Here is a 21,409-nt window from a genome sequence, read left to right on the forward strand (position 1 = left end):
TGTGAAAGAGAAATCCTGGAAAGAGGTCTGGTTATGACCAGCCTTTTGTCCAGAGAATTTATCAGCATGATTGAAAATTATCACTTTTTATTATACTTGGAAGACAGATATTTTAAGAAACATAATTTACTGTTCTTTTGCACCAATGTACTCTATTTTCATTTTTTTTGTTGTTGACATTTTCTGAAATAAATACCCAGATCAAGGGCTGCACATTTTCAACAGGATAAACAAATTGCTGGTGAGCGTTGGTTAGACCAGTCATCTTGGTTGTCTCTAAACACTTTACCCATGTAAAATCTCAGATTTGGTCCCTTTTCCTCTTGTTCATTGTAACCTATTATAAACTGCGTGGTTCGAGTCCTGATCGGCTGACAACCATGGTATATCAGATCTTATACCACGGATATGACAGAGCATTTTATTTTTACTGTAATGTTTACATTGGTAACCAGTTTATAATAGCAATAAGGCACCTCTGGGATTTGTGGTATATGACCAATATACCATGGCTAAGGGCTGTTTTTAGGCACAACGCAAAGCGGAGGCCATAATACCACACCCCCTCAGGCATTATTGCTTAATTATAAAATGGTTCTAAAAATAATAAAAAAGTGCACGAATGTCCTAAAGAACCTCTACATTGGATACTTTGCTTTCATTTCTTCCACAAAGGCAATGTATTCTTTTATGGCATCTTCTTTAGACTTTCCTATTGGATTGAAAATAGAAACAAGACACATTGAAGATTTGTGTTACATTCAAAACAGAGAGAGTGGAAAAGCAGAATAATACATTGTCCAAAAAAAATACTTACCTTCCTGTGCTTTCCAACCATCCCATTTAGATTTTCCTTGGAAGTCAAATATTCCCGGATGCTCTGTGGACACAATGCAGACATCTTAAAAGTTCTCTTACAACAAAAAAATATTGCTTTAACTGGCAGGTATTAGCAGTCTGATAGACACTTGCCCATCGGTCAGGAGTATTTTTTTTGGTTACCCGAAGATTATGATCACTTGACTGTTAATGTAAAAATAAGCTACACTGAATAAAAATGTAAAAAGCAACAACTTCTCCAGTTCAGTTCATATAAAAAGGAAATCAGTCAATTGAAAATAAATGAATTAGACCCTAATCTATGGATTTCACATGACTGGGAATACAAATATACATCTGTTGGTTAGATACCGTAAAAAAAAAGTAGTGGCGTGGATCAGAAAACCAGTCAGTATCTGGTGTTACCATTTGCCTCATGTAGCCTGACATCTCCTTCCCATAGGGTTGATCAGGCAGTTCATTGTGGATTGTTGTCCGACTTGTCTTCAATGGCTGTGCAAAGTTCCTGTATTATGGCGGGAACTGGAACACGCTGTCGCACACGTCGATCCAGGGCATCCCAAACATGCTCAATGGGTGACATGTCTGGTGAGTATGCAGGCCATGGAAGAACTGGGACATTTTCAGCTTCCAGGAATTGTGTACAGATCCTTGCAACATGGGGCCGTGCATTATCATGCTGAAACATGAGGTGATGACGGCAGACAAATGGCACGACAATGGCCCTCAGGATATCGTCTCGGTATCAGTGCATTCAAATTGCCATAGATAACATGAAATTGTGTTCGTTGTACGTAGCTTATGCCTGCCCATACCATAATCCCACAATGGGGCACTCTACTCACAACGTTGACATCAGCAAACCGCTCACCCACACATGCTCTCTGCTTGGTACAGATGAAACCAGGATTCATACGTGAAGAGGACACTTCTCCAGTGTCCATCGAAGGTGAGCATTTGCCTACTGAAGTCAGTTATGCGTCAAACTAGAGTTAGGTCAAGACCCTGGTGAGAACGACTGGCACACAGATGAGCTTCCCTGGGAAGGTTTCTGACAGTTTGTGCAGAAATTCTTCGGTTGTGCAAACCTACAGTTTCATCAGCTGTCCAGGTGGCTGGTCTCAGACTATCCAGCTTGTGAAGAAGCCAGATGTGGAATACCTGGGCTGGCGTGGTTACACGTGGTCTGCGGTTGTGAGGCCAGTTGGACGTACTGCTAAATTCCCTAAAACAACATTGGAGACGGCTTATGGTAGAGAAATTAAGATTTAATTCTCTGGCAACAGCTCTGGTGTACATTCCTGCAGTCATCATGCCAATTGCACATTCAGTAAAAACCTGGAGGAACAAAACTGCACATTTTAATGGCCCTTTGTCCCCAAGTCCAAGGTGCACCTGTGTAATGATCATGCTGTTTACTCAGCTTCTTGATATGCCACACCTGTCAGGTCGATGGATTATCTTGGCAAATGAGAAATGCTCACTAACAGGGATGCAAACACATTTGGGATAAATACACTTTGTGCATGTGGAACATTTCTCTGATCTTTTATTTCAGCCCAAAGACTGAACAGTAACTGGTGCAACTGTTCAGGTCACTTGCCACAGGCAATAAGGCAACCCTTAATGTCAATCCCTGAATGGTTTGAAACGGTTTACTTACAGACTAAAGGCAGCTAAACAATTGTTAAGTCAATACATTTTGTAACTCTTGAGAAATGCATAGATGCTAAATTATACGCCTTTTAGTAAGACACTTTAAAGGCTGATAACTGCTTAAAAGTAGGGTCAGAAGTTGGGGCACTGAGGCACTACTTTTATTGGTATTTCCTGCATCATCTAGTAGCTTTGCTGTAGGTAGGAAATCCTAGGAAATTCTGTAACTGACACAAGCTGTCTCCAATTAATCCCTATCCAGTTGTGTGTTTGGCATGGGCATGGCCTAAGTCAGGGGATGCGTAGCTCTGCCAATCTTAAATCGCACAAAATCTATTATTTGGCAAGGAATACTGTTTGTAGATCAGTGATTCTAAACCTCACTTTGCTCAAACTGATCCTCCCCAACGGACTCCAAAGTTGTCAATTAGGGGCAGTTTAAGGGGAGAGTCAATGAAACCAACCATGGAAGTACTATATGTTGTAGCAAACTTCGGCGGTAGCCCCAACCAAGACTTGAAACTGTGATTGTCAAGCCAACACATGAACCGTTACGCCAAGAAGTCCAAACCTCTTGGTGTACAGTTAAGGTGTTGGCTTGACAGTCGATGGATCCGGGTTCGAGTCCTGATCAGGGCTACTCCCCGAATTCACTTCAATATACTTTCATGGTTGGTTTCATTGATGGTCCTCTTTAACTGCCCTTAAATAATACAACTTCTGAGTGCGTTGGAGAGGATCAGTTTGAGAAAAGTGAGGTGTACAAATCTTATTCCCTGCCAAATAATAGGCTTTGTGTGATTCAGCGCTAAGCCTCCCCTAGCTTAAGCGATCCCCGCGCCAACCAGACATGGATTGATTAAGTGGAGACCGCTTGTGTCAATTACAGAACATTTCCTACCTGCAGCAGCACTAGTGGACAATGCTAGAAATATCAGTAAAAGCATAGTGCCTCAAAGTGCCACAAAACTCCTGGCCAAACTCACAACTTCTTATAAGTACAATGCATTCAGAAAGCATTCAGACCGCTTGACATTGTTACATTACAGCCTTATTCTAAAATGGATTCAATTGTTGCTTTTCCTCAATCTACACACAGTACCCATAATGACGATGCAAAAACTGGTTTAGAAATTGATAAAAAATACAAAAACGGAAATTAAACATTTACATAAGTATTCAGACCCTTTACTCAGTACTTTGTTGAAGCACCTTTGGCAGTGATTACAGCCTCAAGTCTTCTTGGGTATGACGTTACAAGCTTGGCACACCCATATTTTTGCCTTTTGGCAAACTCCAAGCTGTGCCTTTTACTGAGGAGTGGCTTCAGTCTGGCCACTCTACCATGAAGGCCTGATTGGTAGAGTGCTGCAGAGATGCTTGTCCTTCTGGAAGATTCTCCAATCTTCACAGAGGAACTCTGGAGCTCATTCAGTGGCCATCAAGTTCTTGGTCACCTCCGTGTGCTTCGTCACTATCCGGACAATTCCTTCGACCTCATGGCTTTGTTTTTACTCTGACATGCACTGTCAACTGTGGGACCTTACATAGACAGGTGTGTGCCTTTCCAAATCATGTCCAATCAATTGAATTTACCACAGGTGGACCCCAATCCGGTTGTAGAAACGTCAAGGATGATCAATGGAAACAGGATACACCGGAGCTCAATTTCAAGTCTCATAGCAATCAAATGTAATTATAAAGCCCTTTTTACATCAGCAGATGTCACAAAGTGCTATACAGACACTCAGCCTAAAACCCCAAACAATGCAGAAGCACAGTGGCAAGGAAAAACTCCCTAGAAAGAAGGAACCTAGGAAGAAACCTAGGCTCTGAGGGGTGGCCAGTCCTCTTCTGGCTGTGCCGGGTGGAGAGGCCATCTAAGGCCAGATTGTTCTTCAAGATGTTTAAATGTTCATAGATGACCAGCAGGATTAAATAATAATCACATTGGTTGTAGGTCGAGCATAGCCGAGCATTCAGAGGTCGAAAACAGCAGGTCCGGAACAAGGTAGCACGTCTGGTGAACAGGTCAGGCTTCCCTAGCCATGGCAGAACAGTTAAAACTGGAGCAACAGCATGACCAGGTGGACTGGGGACAGCCAGGAGTCATCAGGCCAGGTAGTTCTGAGGCATGACCCTAGGGCTCAGGTCCTCCAGGGAGGGGTTAGAGGGTGAGAGAGAGAATTAGAGGGAGCATACTTAAATTCACACAGGACACCAGATAAGACAGGAGAATTATAGCAGACTGACCCTAGGCCTCTGGCACATAGACTATTGCAGCATAGATAATGGAGACAGACAGGGGTGGGTCGGGGGACACTGCAGCCCCGTCCGACGATACCCGGGGGGACAGGGTCAACAAGGCAGGATATAACCCCATTCACTTTGCCAAAGCACAGCCCCCACACCACTAGAGGGATATCAACAGACCACCAACTTACTACCCTGAGACAAGGGTGAGTGTAGCACACAAAGATCTCATCCACCGCACGAGCCAGAGGGGGCGCAAAACCGGACAGGAAGATCACGTCAGTGATTCAACCCACTCAAGTGACTCACCCCTCCTAGGGACGGCATGGAAGAGCACTAGTAAGCCAGTGACTCAGCCCCCGTAATAGGGCCAGAGGCAGAGAATCCCAGTGGAGGGACAGCAAGGGCAGTTTATCAATCCAGTGCCTTGCCGTTCACCTTCATACCCCTGGGCCAGACTACACTCAATCATAGGACCTACTGAAGAGATGAGTCTTCAGTATGGATTTAAAGACAGAGTATGCATCTCTCACGTTGATAAGCAGATCATTCCATAACAATGGAGCTCTATAGGAGAAAGCCCTGCCTCCAGCTGTTTGCTTAGAAATTATAGGGACAGTAAGGAGGCCTGCATCTTGTGACCGTGCATATGTACGGTAGGACCAAATCGGAGAGACAGGTAGGAGCAAGCCCATGTAATGCTTTGTAGGTTAGCAGTAAAACCTTGAAATAAGCCCTTGCCTTAACAGGAAGCCAATGTAGAGAGGCTAGCACTGGAGTAATATGAGCACAGTTTTTGTTTCTAGTCAGAATTCTAGCAGCCGTGTTTAGCACTAACTGAAGTTTATTTGGTGCTTTATCCAGGTAGCCGGATAGTAGAGCATTGCAGTAGTCTAACCTAGAAGTGACAAAAGCATGTATTCGTTTTTCTGCATAATTTGACAAAAAGTACCATTTTTGCAATGTTACGAAGATGGAAAGAAGCGGTGCTTGAAATATTCTTGATATGTACGTCAAAAGAGATCCAGAGTAACACCGAGGTCCTTCACAGTTTAATTTGAGATGACTGTACAACCATCAAGATTAATTGTCAGATCCAACAGCAGATCTCTTCGTTTCTTGGGACCTAGGACTAGCATCTGTTTTGTCGGAGTTTAAAAGTTTAAAAAATATCCCGCCCTCCACTTCCTTATGTCTAAACAGGCTTCCAGGGAGGGCAATTTTGGGGATTCACCATGTTTCACCAAAATGGACAGCTGTGTGTCGTCCACATGGTAGTGAAAGTTGACAATGTGTTTCAGAAAGACATCACCAAGAGGTAGAATATATAATGAAAACAATAGTGGTTCTAAAATAGAACCTTGAGGTTCCCTGAAACTTACAATTGATTTGTCAGAGGACAAACCATCGACAGAGACAAACTGATATTTCCAACAGATAAGATCCAAACCAGGCAAGAACATGTCAGTGTAGACCAATTAGGGTTTCTAATCTCTCCAAAAGAATGTGTTGATCAATGGTGTGAAAAGCAGCACTAACATTTAGGAGCATGAGGACCGATGCAGAGCTTTGTTCTGATGCCATTTAGAAAAGGTCATTTAACATCTTCACGAGTGCAGTCTCAGTGCTAAGATGGGGGTCTAAAACCAGACTGAAGCATTTCGTATACATTATTTGTCTTCGGGAAGGCAGTAGCTTTTTCAAAAAAAATTGAGAGGAATGTGAGATTCGATATAGGCCAATAGTTATTTACTTTTTCTGGGTCAAGGTTTGGCCTTTTCAGTAGAGGCTTTATTACTGCCACTTGTAGTTAGTTTGGAACACATTCAGAGGATAGGGAGCAGTTTATTATGTTCAACATAAGAGGGCCAAACACAGGAAGTTGCTCTTTTAGTCATTTAGTTGGAATAGGGTCCAGTAGGCAGCTTGACAGTTTAGAGACCATAACTATTGTCTCCATTGATCCTAGGTCCTGGCAGTTCTGTGCAGACTCAGGACAACTGATCTTTGGAGAAATACTCTGATTCAAAAGTGGAGTCTGTAATTTGCTTTGTAACGATTATGAACTTTTCATCGAAGTTCATGAATTTATCACTGCTAAAGTCAAAGCTATCCTATCTTGTTGAATGCTGCTTTTTAGCTTTGCGACAGGATAACATTTGTTTGGGGGGGGATTGTTCTTATTCTCCTCAATTAGGTTGGAAAAATAGGATGATTGAGCAGCAGTGAGAGCTCTTTGATATTGCACGGTACTGCCTTCCCAAGCTAGTTGGAAGACTTCCAGTTTGGTGGAGCGCCATTTCCGTTCCAATTATCTGGAAGCTTGCTTCAGGGCTCAGGAATTTTCTGTATACCAGGGAGCAAATTTCTTGTGACAAATGTTTTTGGGATGAGCGGGGTATAGGGTCACTAGTGTAACAAGGAGGAGAGGCCTCATTTAACACAGTAAATTAAATCAGGCTTTGAGACATGTTTCAGTCCGACCAATCACATCAAGATTATGATCAGTGATTAGTTCATTGACTATGACTGCCTTGGAAGTGAGGTGTCTAACATTAAGTAGTCCTGTTTTGAGATATTATCACAATCGCTTTCAATAAATGACAGGAATGGAAGAGGTCTTTATTCCAATGAGATTGTTAAGGCGAACACAGCCATGTTTTGTTCAACCTAGATCGAGGCACAGACACGGGCTCAATGGGGATAGCTAAGCGGACTACACTGACTATGCTAGCGGCAGACTCCACTAAGCTGCCTAGCCGGCCTGCATGCACCCTGGCCTGCACGCTATCTCATTGTGGAGCTAGAGGAGTTAGAGTCCTGTCTAAGTTGAGGGATAAGATGAGAGCACCCCTCCAGCTTGGATGGAGTCCGTCACTCCTCAGCAAGCCAGGCTTGCTCCTGTTCGTGGGGGAGTCCCAGAAAGAGGGCCAATTATCTACAAATTATATATTTTGGGAGGGGCAGAAAACGGTTTTCAACCAGCAATTGAGTTGTGAGACTGCTGTAGAGCTCAACACTCCCGCTAAATGGGAAGGGGCCAGAGATAATTACTCGATGACTACAGTGACTATGCTAGCGGCAGACTCCACTAAGCTGCCTGGCTGGCAGAAAAGATCAGCTCATGAAGCCATGTTGTGTTTATACTTTTTGTTCAGTATATTTACATGCAGAAGTGCCACATATTTCCTACCTTTCACATACAGGGGAGGAATCTAAAAAACAAGTCCTGGAAATTCTTTGTATTTCGGTTGTTATCAGTAAATAAATTATCAAAGCAGGCGGACTGCCATACAGTTGTCTATCTTTCACAAAGATCAGTTTCAGGCTTACTGGAAATATTTGCAATTTGGTTCTTTTCACTTTTTAAAAATCACCTGCCCAAAGGGACAACTGTTTAGGACAACCGGTTGAAAGTTTCTGTTGGCTGAATGAGCGATACCAGTTGAGCATGCCGACAGCATTTCTTTCCAGAAGCCTTAAGAAAATGGTCTGGCTGCGGGGACATTTATACTACGATCTGTACTTAACTGGTGTCACAGATGCGGTTTCATCCTTTCCTACACTTAAATTGCCCTTGCTTAACGGTTGCATCTGAAGCTGTGCTTGCAACACAGTTATCCTCACCATAAGGCGATAGTTCTTCAGTATATTATGAGTACAGCAACTGCAATTAGATGGCAGTGTTAATGTAACTACTTAGCTTTTTCGGCTGGTGGAGGTCCTGTAGAACCATGTAAAGATAAAGCGTCCGGGTGAAAAAGTTGAATTTTTAAAAAACAAAGACATTGGTAAATGTATTAAAAGTAAAAACCTTCAAGTTTGGCAGATGGCAAAGTAGCAACAAACAGCACGGAGACAAGTCCGGAATTTGAGGACGGAGCGATTGATTCGCATTTGTCCCCACAGAGGATGAAAGGGACTGAATACTTATGTCAATAAGGTATTCCTTTTTTTTATGCCGGGGCGGCAGGGTAGCCTAGTGGTTGGAGCGTTGGACTAGCAACCCGGAAGGTTGCAAGTTCAAATCCCCGAGCTGACAAGGTACAAATCTGTCGTTCTGCCCCTGAACAGGCAGTTAACCCACTGTTCCTAGGCCGTCATTGAAAATAAGAATTTGTTCTTAACTGACTTGCATAGTTAAATAAAAAGGTTAAATAAAAATATACACACACATTTGCAACCATTTTAAAAAACAACTGTTTTTGCTTTGTCATTATGTGTTTGTGTGTGTAGATTGATGAGGAAAATGTTTTGTATTTTTTAAATCCATTTTAGAATAAGGCTGTCATGTAACAAAATGTGGAAAAGGTCTAGGGGTCTGAACACTTTCCGAACGCACTGTGTCATTATATCTTGATGCTTAAAGTGGTACCAGAAAGAGTAGGAAATAATCAGGGATTTGGTTTTATCAATGAGGTGCAGCCTGTAGGACAGGTTGAACAGAATGACTCACCCGTGTTGATGTTGCCAAGTGTCGCCTGCTTGTACAAACCATATATTACTGCTAGTTCAGCGTAGCTAGGTTGTACCGTCAGCCTCCTCACCGCATCGGCAGCCTTTTCAAATTCAGCCTTGGAAAAAAAAAAGTACTATTAAGTATTGTATTGCTATCCTTGTGGGGACCAAATAATTGATTCCCATCCAAAATCTCACTCCCCTAACCTTAATTAACCTATCCCTTAACCCTAACTCTACATCTAACCCCTTTAAAAAATATATATATTATTGTGGGGACTGAAAAGATCTCCCCACTTGTTCATATGTTCCTTGTGGAGGACTTCTGGTACCCACAAGGATAGTTATAAAAATATATATATACACTGACAATATGTATATTATAACAATGACAACTGAGCTGATGCCAAAGAAGTCTTCCACACCACATTGTGCCATGTATTAAAAACATTTCTAACTGACTGAAAATAGGATGAATACCTTAACACCAAAAAAGAATCTCACTATGACAAAGTCAATCCTATGTGCCACACACATCAGTGAAAATGCACGTCTACACAAAGCTACATGCAGTAGATTCAACTACAAAAAATTACAAATATTTAAAAAAATAAATGCATAACAGATTCAGGTATTAACACCTGGAAGGTATCAGTAACATTTTGACAGATGACTTTGGGTTAGTTAACTGCACATATTTATATATACAAATACGTTTCTGTTTACCATAGACATGTTGTTCCACAGAAAAAGCCCTAGCTACTCCTTGCATGTGGAAATGCTCACTTCCGTGATTCTGTCTTACCTTTAACCTTTGAGTAGGTTGCGACACCTCAAATCCCATTGGAATAGCGGAAGAAATGGGAGGTGACAAATGCAATAGCCTATAGCTACCACAAGAGGACAGCAGGTGTCCACAGTCAATCTCCAGGTCAGTAAGGATAGTGAGAGGCAATTAAATACATTCATGAACTTCTGCATAACAAAGAATGGGTAAATTGTGGAAAATAGTATGCTTATTCTGCCGATAAGCACTATCAAAATACACGTCTTGGAATTTATTTTGTGAATAAAACTATGGAACTTATTGAATTTAACAGAACCATACAAGTGATACAAGAAAATAATGTAAGTCAGAGAATATAAAATAGCTCTTACAATTTTACATGTACCGTTGAGTCACCATGACAACAGGTTAGTTTGATTGTATGAAATGTACAAATTTTATTGAACAATGACATCATATTTAAATTATACCTACATAACAGTGTAACTTCAACACAAACACAACATGAGCCATCCTCCACGGTTTGGTGCCAGCAACAATATGGGACTTGATAGTACATTTCTACAATCTTTGACAATATATTTTCACAATCTTTGGCATACATTTGATCTTTGAAAGACTCTGACCGGGTAGTCTAAACATTATAGTGCATTCAATGACACATAAAAACAATGCAAAAATAGTCTAAGGCAAAAAATAGAAAGGTCTATTTTCTTAACACATCTCCGAGTAGTAAGAAGTGATTACACAGCAGAAGCAGGCATGACACCCCCGAACAACCTATGACATTGCTGTGAGGTGCAACATTTTGGCTCTGACTGACCTTAGTGTCAGGGCAGGCATGTCAGACAGCTGAGCCAGATTCAGCCGCGAGCAGGGCAGGCAGAGCTGAGGCATCTAACAGCACTGCAACTACAGTGTCAGATGCCCAGGCTTCGCTCACGTTGAAGTGAAAGCCTGACAGTACAAATGTTGTATTTATTTTTTTAAACCTGATAGCATCGGAGGCCCAGTATCTGACTGGCTAAGAAACAAGTAGGAAGACAATGACAATGTCTGGCTTCCAATTTAGTTAAAAGGTAGTAGAGGCAGCAAATTTAAAGCAGCACTATAATAGTCATCTCCAAAATGCATCACTGTACATGTGCCAGAGGCTTAGTGAGTAATAGAACCATAGTTCATTTCTCTTGATAAATATAACAAGGTAAATGGTAGTGCTATAGATGACATGTCATCCAAACAAGTAGCATGTTCACTAGTAAAACAAAGGCCATTGAAATCCCTAAACTGCTTTTGATGCATAAGGCTGGTGATATTACATCCCTTAATATGACAGTCAGTACTTCTCTCCCATCTCTACTTGCCCGTGTGTGTATATATGCGTCTTCCATGCTTCCTTCATTCAATCCTGCATGTAAGACTAAACCAAGCATCTCTCTCAAACATTACTGACGTCCTATTGTGATGGTCCCTTACACTCGTCCTCAGGCAGTGTGAACCGGATGGCTCGGCTCTTCTGCCAACCCCTCCTGATACGACTCAGCCGGAGAGCCACGCATGGCAGGGACAGAGTCAGCCTCCCCAGCAGCACAGCCAGCGGCAGGACCAGCACCAGCAGGAAGGTGGGAGGGAGGTAGAAGCGATACTGCTCCAGGTCCAAGCCGCGGCCCCAGCCGTAGGTCAGCGTGTGGAGGGTGGCCATCAACAGGGCCATGTAGTACAGTCTGGACTGGAAGGAAGAGAGACAGAGGACCATGATAATTAACTTATTTGAATTGAATCTGGGTGATAGCCACCTTCAGATGTACTCACTATAAGTTCATTTGGTTTGAAATCCAGGTTTATTTTATTCAATATGTCAGGTTGTGAGATCTGGAGGTGATGGCCCATTTCACATTAAAACGTTTAAAAAATACACTTAAACTCTTGAACATATAATCATCCCCCCAATACTCCATACATAACCAATCAAACCCCTTTATGAAAGACTACATGCAAATGAAGTTGGCCTACCCAGATGTACTGAACATCTGGGAGCGGATTGTTGACCTTTGAACCTTCTACAAAACCTTTTAATAACTCAACATCTTAGTGAGGTGAAAGGAAGTGGTGATTTGAGTGGTATATTATATGTGCTCATCGTGGAAGCACGAGTGTAGTAAAGAGGCCCAAGGGAACAGTATGACCTACAAGCTCAACATTTGTCCTTAATGAGCCCCTGTAGTCAGCGCGCGCGTGTGTGTGTGTCTGTGTCCATGTGTGTGGTCCCTCTAATTATTAGCACAGAACAGGGCACTACAGAGAGCAGCTGAATTATAATTACTCTTGACAAGTGGGAAGGTTCAGTCGTGACTCACCCGTTTCATCCTCATCCCTAAATATACATGGAACAAAAATATAAAACGCAACATGTTGGTCCTGAGCTGAAATTTAAAAATCCATATACAAAAAAAAGTGTATTTCTCTCAAATGTTGTGCACAAATTTGTTTACATGCCTGTTCGTGAGCATTTGTCCTTTGCCAAGATAATCCAGCCACCTGACAGGTGTGGCAAATCAAGAAGCTGATTAAACAGCATGATCATCACACAGGTTCACCTTGTGCTGGGAACAATAAAAGGCCACTTTAAAACGTGCAGGTTTGTCACACAACACAGGGGGGTGCTGGGGAGTATATATGTCTGTAATAAAGCCCTTTTGTGGAGAAAAATTCAATCTGATTGGCTGGGCCTGGTTCTCCAGTGGGTGTGCCTGGCTGCTAAGTGGGTGGGCCTATGCCCTCTAAGGCCCACACATGGCTGCACCGCTCCCCAGTCATGTTATATCCATAGATTAGGGCCTAATGAATTTATTTCAATTGACTGATTTCCTTATAAGAACTAACTCAGTAAAATCTTTGAAATTGTTGCGTTTATATTTTTGTCCAGTATACATGTTTATTACATAAAATACTAAAATGTATTTAAAAAAAAATATTTTTTATTTTACCCCCTTTTTTCTCCCCAATTTCATGGTATCCAATTGTTAGTAGCTACTATCTTGTCTCATCGCTACAACTCCCTTACGGGCTCGGGAGAGACGAAGGTTGAAAGTCATGCATCCTCCGATACACAACCTAACCAAGCCGCACTGCTTCTTAACACAGCGCGCATCCAACCCGGAAGCCAGCCACACCAATGTGTCGGAGGAAACACCTTGGTTAGCGTGCACTGCACCCGGCCCGCCACATGAGTCGCTGGTGCGCGATGAGACAAGGATATCCCTACCGGACAAACACTCCCTAACCCAGACGACGCTATGCCAATTGTGCGTCGCCCCACGGACCTCCCGGTCGCGGCCGGTTACGACAGAGCCTGGGCGTAAAATGTATAATTATTGGTAAAATGAGATAAGGCTCTGTTAAGAGTCAGTGCGAGTTAACAGTTCCTAATACCAGCCTAACTCACTTAAAGCAATGTCCGTCTGTCGCCAGCACTACGACTAAGCCGGACTGAACTCGCTACACTATGTCTGGCTGGCTGCACGCTCAAGGGACTGCAGGACTGTAATCTTGATGGAGAATAATGCTCAAATGTTTTACTGCGGCTCCGGGCTGTAGGCAGACAGGCTAAGCAGAACCCAGGCCTTTTATCACACGGACTAGCAGCATGTGACTAATCTGGCGCCGACTGGATCAGCTTAGCATACATATGAAGGGAAAGATCTAAACGCTCCAAAGAAGGACAAATCCCTGGGAAATGGAACCATCCAACCTTTATGAATCCCGCAGCATGCGAGGAGAAGAGTTGACACACACAGCTCAGAGGTTGTCTTTCTACAGTAAGGCTACAATGTTAATGTGTTTTGCAAGTCTTTGACTGCTTCGTTGAACTACTGCTCATGTACACAGAAAAGGTGTCTGTGCAAATGTGCTGACCTGTACGAAGCGGAACTCCCTCCAGTTGAGCGAGTTGCCCACGGTGGGCAGTGAGCAGAGAGAGAAGGCCCAGATGCCTGTAGACAGATAGAGCTCCATCCTCCACACCTCCTCCTCTACCCACGAGTCCTCCTGGTCTACCTTCACCTGCACAGTAAACACACATTGTTGCTTACTGTGATGTCAGGTGGTTACACTATGAATAAGCCATTACAAATGTTTTACCATATTGAAAACGTTCTAAATGCTGATGTAATGTTTTTAATGCTTTAGAACTATACATGTATAATAGCAATACTAATTCATGAATAGTATGTAGGCTAAACTATTTATAAATAGTTTACTGATGCTTTTCTCACCTGTTTGAAGGCAGCGTTGAGCAGATTGTAGCGAGCAGACCTGCGCATGGGCAAACACAGGCTGTAGACGGCGTGCAGCGCCGAGCAGAGAAAAGCACAGAGGCCCAACTGCTTCCGCTGCTGCAGCCAGCGATCCAACCAGTTGGGGGAACGCCTGTACTTGGTGCCCCACGACAGCTGCAGGAAGGCAGCCACGAGACCGGGCAGGTAGGAGCCAGGGTCACCGAGGCCACAGAGGGGAGTGTCACGTTTACCACCTCCACCGGAATTTTGTAGAATGTGCTCTTCCCCGCCGTGGCGTACGGGTGGACCTGTATTCCAGATCTGCCGCAGTCTTGGCTTCATCCCTGTTGACATGGGCCGCCTCTCCTCTGCCCAGGAGATAGAGAAATCAGCACCTGGATAGTAAAGAGGCGAGTGTCACAGAAGAGTGTCAGGGAAGGGAATCTTCACCAAGGAGAACCCAACTGAAGAGACACAATACTTCACCAATAGCCCACATCACATAGTTTAGCTACATTAACACCGTATGACCAACACCTGTGATAATATGGTTGCAACTCGAGAATGTGCGAAACGTGTAACATTACATACTGTGGACATTGTCCAGTTTAGAGCAAAAAAAACGATAAAACAGTAGGGCTAGGTAATATGGCCAAAATATTCTATCAAAGTATTTCAAAACAATTGGACGGTATTTTTAGTTTTTGAAAAATAAAAGTCCTACATTTGCTTTATGAGTAGTGAGTGATCCTAGGGTGGCAACATATACATTCTATGTGACTCCTGATTGTTTTATACTGTTCAAGTCAACTTCAACCAAAACACATTTCAGCACTTATCATTTCTGCATTTCTTGCACTCAATAACAGTGGTGGAAAAAGTACCCAATAGTCATACTTGAGTAAAAGTAAAGATACGTTAATAGAAAATGACTCAAGTAAAAAGTGAAAGTCACCCAGTAAAATACTACTTGAGTAAAAGTCTAAAAGTATTTGGTTTTAAATATTTAAGTATAAAAAGTAAATGTAATTAATAAAATGTACTTACAGTTGAAGTCGGAAGATTACATACACTTAGGTTGGAGTCATTAAAAATAGTTTTTCAACCACTCCACAAATTTCTTGTTAATAAATTATAGTTTTGGCAAGTTGGTTAGGACATCTACTTTGTGCATGACACAAGTAATTTTTCCAACAATTGTTTACAGACAGATTATTTCACTTATAACTCAGTGTATCACAATCCCAGTGGGTCAGAAGTTTCCATACACGAAGTTGACTGTGCCTTTAAACAGCTTGGAAAATTCCAGAAAATTATGTCATGGCTTTAGAAGCTTCTGATAGGATAATTGACATCATATGAGTCAATTGGAGGTGTACCTGTGGATGTATTTCAAGGCCTATCTTCAAACCCAGCGCCTCTTTGCTTGACATCATGGGAAAATCTAAAGAAATTAGCCAAGACTTCAGAAAAAAAAAATTGTAGACCTCCACAAGTCTGGTTCATCCTTGGGAGTAATTTCCAAACGCCTGAAGGTACCCCGTTCATCTGAACAAACAATAGTACTCAAGTATAAAAACCATGGGACCACGCAGCCGTCATACCGCTCAGGAAGAAGACGTGTTCTGTCTCCTAGAGATGAACCTACTTTGGTGCGAAAAGTACAACTCAATTCCAGAACAACAGCAAAGGACCTAGTGAAGATGCTGGAGGAAACGGGTACAAAAGTATCTATATCCACAGTAAAACGTGTCCAATATAGACATAACCTGAAAGGCCGCTCAGCAAGGAAGAAGCCACTGCTCCAAAACCGCCATAAAAAAGCCAGACTACGGTTTGCAACTGCACATGGGGGGCAAAGATCGTACTTTTTGGAGAAATGTCCTCTGGTCTGATGAAACAAAAATATAATTGGCTTGCAAGCCGAAGAACACAATCCAAACAGTGAAGCATGGGGGTGGCAGCATCATGTTGTGGGGGTGCTTTGCTGCAGGAGGGACTGGTGCACTTCACAAAATAGATGGCATCATGAGGCAGGAAATTTAGGTGGTTATATTGAAGCAACATCTCAAGACATCAGTCAGGAAATTAAAGCTTGGTTGCAAATGCGTCTTCCAAATGGACAATGACCTCAAGCATACTTCCAAAGTTGTGGCAAAATGGCTTAAGGACAACAACGTCAAATTATTGGAGTGGCAATCACAAAGCCCTGACCTCAATCCTATAGAACATTTCTGGGCAGAACTGAAAAAGTGTGTGCGAGCAAGGAGACCTCCAAACCTGACTCAGTTACACCAGCTCTGTCAGGAGGAATGGGACAAAATTCACCCAACTTATTGTGGGAAGCTTGTGGAAGGCTAACCGAAACGTTTGACCCAAGTTAAACAATTTAAAGGCAATGCTACTAAATACTAATTGAGTGAATGTAAACTTCTGACCCACTGGGAATGTGATGAAATAAATAAAAGCTGAAATAAATCATTCTCTACTATTATTCTGACATTTCACATTCTTAATATAAAAGTGGTGATACTAACTGACCTAAGACAGGGAATTTTTACTCTGATTAAATGTCAAGAATTGTTAAACTGAGTTTCAATGTATTTGGCTAAGGTGTTGGTAAACTTCCAACTTCAACTGTATGTATCAAAAGTATAAATAATTTCAAATTCCTTATATTAAGCAAACCAGATGGCACCATTTTCTTTTTTTAAATTTATTTACGGATAGCCAGGGGCACACTCCAAGAGACCTAATTTACCAACAAAGCATTTTTATTTAGTGAGTCCTCCAGATCAGAGGCAGTAGACGACCAGGGATGTTCTCTTGACAAGTGCGTGAGTTGGCCCATTTTCCTGTCCTGCTAAGCTTTCAAAATGTAACAAGTACTTTTAGGTGTCAGGGAAAATGTATGGAGCAAAAAGTACAGTATTTTCTTTAGGAGTGTAGTTTAGTAAAAGTTGTCAAAAATAGTAAAGTACAGATACCAACAACAAAAAACGACTTAAGAAGTATTTTTACACCACACCTCAATTGAGAATTTCCACACTGACAAATAATCTTGGGACTTATTTTTAACCAAATGTTGCAATTGCAATTTGACTTGCGAATTAGAGCAAAACTGTTGGAATCGTGGAAATAGAAGGACTATTCTAATTCTATAGTTAGAATATAATAGTGGGCACTTTGAATAGAGCGTTGTTTGAGATGACAACGAATAAAAATGACAGGGAGAAGTTATTGTGACAGGGTAGGAATTAAAGTTTTGTTAAGTATTTCCTAGGGGACCCGATAAGCTTTGGCTACATTGCATGTTCTCTCTTAGCTACTTCATGTAGCTAACATTCTTGCTTTGCATATTCCTCTTTGATTTAGAAGATACTATTGCACAAACAACATGCTGGTGTTGGTCTACACCATCACTGGTATTATCAGGCTGTATTAGCTAGCTACGTTTGCTCTTACTCAGTACATGTATTAGCGGCTAACAATTAGCGTCTCACAAGATTTAGGGCAACTTCCTAAGAAAAAGACAAACTAGCTGTTTGCTGATGTAAGAAACACAAACTAATAGTGTAATTATAGAACACCAGTGGATTTATATTAAGAAGCAACGTGAAAACAGCATTGTTGTCATCAACATTGTTGCATGTGCTGCATTGACCATGCAGACTGAACGCAAGTGTCTCGTGGTTGAGGAACATCAAATGCGCTTATTGCGTGGCTAGGGCTGTGTGGAAAGTGACACGGAGAGAGATGGCTCAAGTAGCATAGTAAACTATCAAAATTGACATTACACATGGCGTATCACATTTAACAAACCAAACATTCAAATACTGGTAAAGTAAAAACCCAAACCGGTCCCTGCATCAATACCGGTGTATCAGAATGTAATTCAGAGTAGTAATGTCTGTCTTCTCTGGCACTGTTGTGTGTGCAGATCACCTAGGCTTTACCTGTCTGCTGCCGTTCCTTGGCCCCTTCTGCAGGCTCCAGGCCGAGATCACATTGAAACTCTTCACCACACTGCTCTCTGGGAAAATATTGGCCAGCTGCTCCGCATTTGACTGCTTATCACTGTTGATCTTAGTACCAGTACTAACATCCACCAGAGTCTTCCCCACTAGCGGCTCCCTCAGTCCAGCTAGGGTGGAGTAGTGCTCGGGGAAGAGGGCCACGAACACCAGGTCGGCCTGGGTGGCAGCCTGGTGCTGGGTGGTCACTTCAGCCTCCGCGGGAAAGACGGAGGCACAGTGCTTGGGGTTGCGGCTGCCCACCACCACCCTGGTACCCAGAGGCTACCAGCCTGGTGGCTAAGGAGCGGGAGAAGTCACCTGTGCCCAGGATGCCAACCAAGGGGGTACCTGGATCGGACATGGAGGTTTTGAGATGTCTGGGGCTAGCACCACCAAGTAATAGAGGCCTCTCCATCTCCTCCTTGGGCATCCTGTCCTGAGCTGAAAAAAGCGAAAAGTCGCTAACATTGTAAAATGTCTATCAATAGACAATTATGTCTGTGCAGCATTCAATGTAAAGACTGTGTTACTGACACAAATTAACACTGATGTAACGTTACTACTTGATTCAACTTGCTAACTAACCTACTACTTACTACATGTTACTAAAGTTACTAGCTAGACATCCTTCATTTGTGCACACCTCTTGCAGGTGTACTGGCTTCAATACTTAGACATTGAGGTATTGAAGCCATGGCTGCGCATATTGATACTCTACCTAGCTAACGCTACTCCTACTCAAAGGAGAGCTAACAGTTAACGTTAGCTAGCTGAGCAGGCTAACGTTACCTACCTGTCCTTGCTTGGTTGAACGCCTAGCTAACTTTTTGCCCAAAAATACAGAACATGGAAGTACCAACTCTTTTCGACAAAATTGGTCAACTTCTAAAAATGTCTTGTGTATAATTTAACTAACTAGCTACACCAAAATAGGCCTACATAATGTAAGTAGACTAAAGGCAATTAACCAACGACTGTAGCGGTCCGTTCCATTTCATAAGATGGTTATGAAGACATTTCTGTCAGCCATCGCCATATATTGCTGCAGCATTTAAGGCCACTTTAAACTCTGACTTTAATCCCCGAGATCCGTTATGGCATCAGTGTTCGTGGTTAACTTTCATCTCAGCCGACAGCTCTATCTGGGCTCATGTTGGATGCCAGGCATGTCCGAACCATTTCCCCGCCTGACTTGCTCCCAAGCCCTGGCTGCTCTGCAGCATTACTGTAACCTTCCCGGCTCCATCGGTCAAGATGAGCGGGTAAAGCTGGGATTTCTGTGGAAAGCCTCAGCCTTGCTCACAGAATCACACAAATATATGACCATCGGCAGCCTTTGACTCGTCCGACTGATTTGGAGTGTAATATCACACTAATCCATCTTGTAATCAATAAATCACAGAGCATTTAATGTGATTTATTGGAAATAAATGACTGTCTTTGATACAGGACCAATGTTTTTTCATGTAGATTGTATACATATTTCATATACATCAGCCTCTGTTTCAGTCTATTTTAACATGTAATATTTCCCTTCATGCCAACAACTGTAAGAATGCATTTGACTACCAGCAGCAGAGAATCATTGCCACATTCAGTTTACTTACAGTGAGGGGATAAATTATTTCTCTTCTACAACATGTTTTAAGTTTATAATGTAAAGACTTGATTTGTAACAGAACAAGGGACTACCGGTCACTCTGTGACCTTTAGGGTCAAAGGTCAACAGAGATCCAGCCAAGTCTAAAAACCTTCCTCCACTGGCACCACATCAACTATTGCCCAAATCTGTCTCCCAAACTGAGGACGTGTTGTCATTATGAGATGGGCAGTGGGCACTAATGCAGCCCAGGGGACCATGACTCTGTGAGTCAGTCTCACTGCATCAGATAACACAGACTGGGCTGGAGAACTGGGTCAGGCTAGAGTTGGAGCCTGGGAGCAGACATGTATAGCCAGCAGTAGCAACTCATGGTCAACGTATTGACAATGGAACACTTTGGTGCTTCAAAATTGTACACATACACAGAGAGCAGCGCAGATCAACATCAAATTCTGTGTTTAGCTGGGAGTTTGCTGATGATATTTCAATGGGCATTGCTCATTTGAATCACATGATTTCAAAAAATCTACTGAATTGTACCCTATATCAGTCTGCATGTTCCTAACTAAGGTTGGATATACTGTACTGTGCTATGTGACATTTGATTGAGTCCTCTTCCTCCATTGGCCTCTGAAAACATAGCATCCTCCGAACAAGTTGCGTGATTAGGGAAATTGTACCCTATGACTCTACCACAGGGCAGCGGTCGTTCATTGCAATGACCTCCATAGCATGGATAGTGGTGCGCCCTGCCTCCCTCTTTCCCTTGTTTTGTTATCTCCTGAAGGTGTATTGTTCAAATCCCTGGGAAAGGTCACATCAGCAGCCATGTGAGTAATGAGGCAGTAAGCATTTATCCTTTGTTGATGGAAACAAATGTGTTTATACTGAACTGGATGGAGCACAGAGAGAGTTCGGTTTCACTTGTGCTATATGAAACACGTCCAACTTAATATAAAATTGATCCTCACACTCGTTTTTCTTCAAGATCTACACAATCAGATAAAAGTTCATTGATTTGACTTGTATTCTTTTGTGAGTGGTGTATTTATTTTATTGGTTGAAATGTAATGGACGCTATATATAGAAAACAGAGGGGAGTTTTGAGATCCATTATACACATTGTGGATCGTATAAGAACCAGTGTACCGGAGTTTCCTTTTCGAACACAACAGCTTGCCATTTCTTTGGCCACTTTGGCCACTCTTTGGCCACTGCAGTTACTCAGATGTGGGTAAACCATGTCATGTTGTCCTTCTCTTTGAAGAACTGTTTCATCCATACTTCGATGACCACTAATCTCTTCGTGTGTATGTTCTCAGTGACCTGTTACTATATCATTTTTGGATTATCGAGATTATAGAGATAATCAGACAGCTAAAGTGGTAACATGAGATTGAATCTGTCTTTGAGATAGCCAGGCCTGTTGCTGATGAAATTATAGCTCAAGTCCACCCACACCCTAAGGAATATGTCTGGATCTGACAGTAGTGTGCCTGCAGCCAGCATCAGTTCATGT

General features: G+C 42.4%; 1 protein-coding gene and 1 pseudogene across 1 annotated transcript; both read right to left on the bottom strand.

Annotated features, from left to right (window-relative positions):
* Positions 1-70: 70 nt before the first annotated feature.
* On the bottom strand, positions 71-10,014 carry LOC112253727 (acyl-CoA-binding protein). Its single transcript, XM_024425691.1, has 4 exons — positions 9,934-10,014; positions 9,206-9,323; positions 818-880; positions 71-712 (listed from the first exon to the last, which is right to left on the bottom strand). The coding sequence occupies exons 1-4, from the start codon at positions 9,940-9,942 to the stop codon at positions 639-641; spliced, it is 264 nt and encodes an 87-aa protein (XP_024281459.1). The 5' UTR covers positions 9,943-10,014; the 3' UTR covers positions 71-638.
* A 456-nt stretch (positions 10,015-10,470) lies between these two features.
* On the bottom strand, positions 10,471-19,520 carry LOC112255143 (annotated as a pseudogene).
* Between the last annotated feature and the right edge of the window lie 1,889 nt (positions 19,521-21,409).

The sequence above is a fragment of the Oncorhynchus tshawytscha genome, linkage group LG07 (assembly GCF_018296145.1).
Source record: "Oncorhynchus tshawytscha isolate Ot180627B linkage group LG07, Otsh_v2.0, whole genome shotgun sequence".
In the NCBI taxonomy this organism is placed as follows: domain Eukaryota; kingdom Metazoa; phylum Chordata; class Actinopteri; order Salmoniformes; family Salmonidae; genus Oncorhynchus; species Oncorhynchus tshawytscha.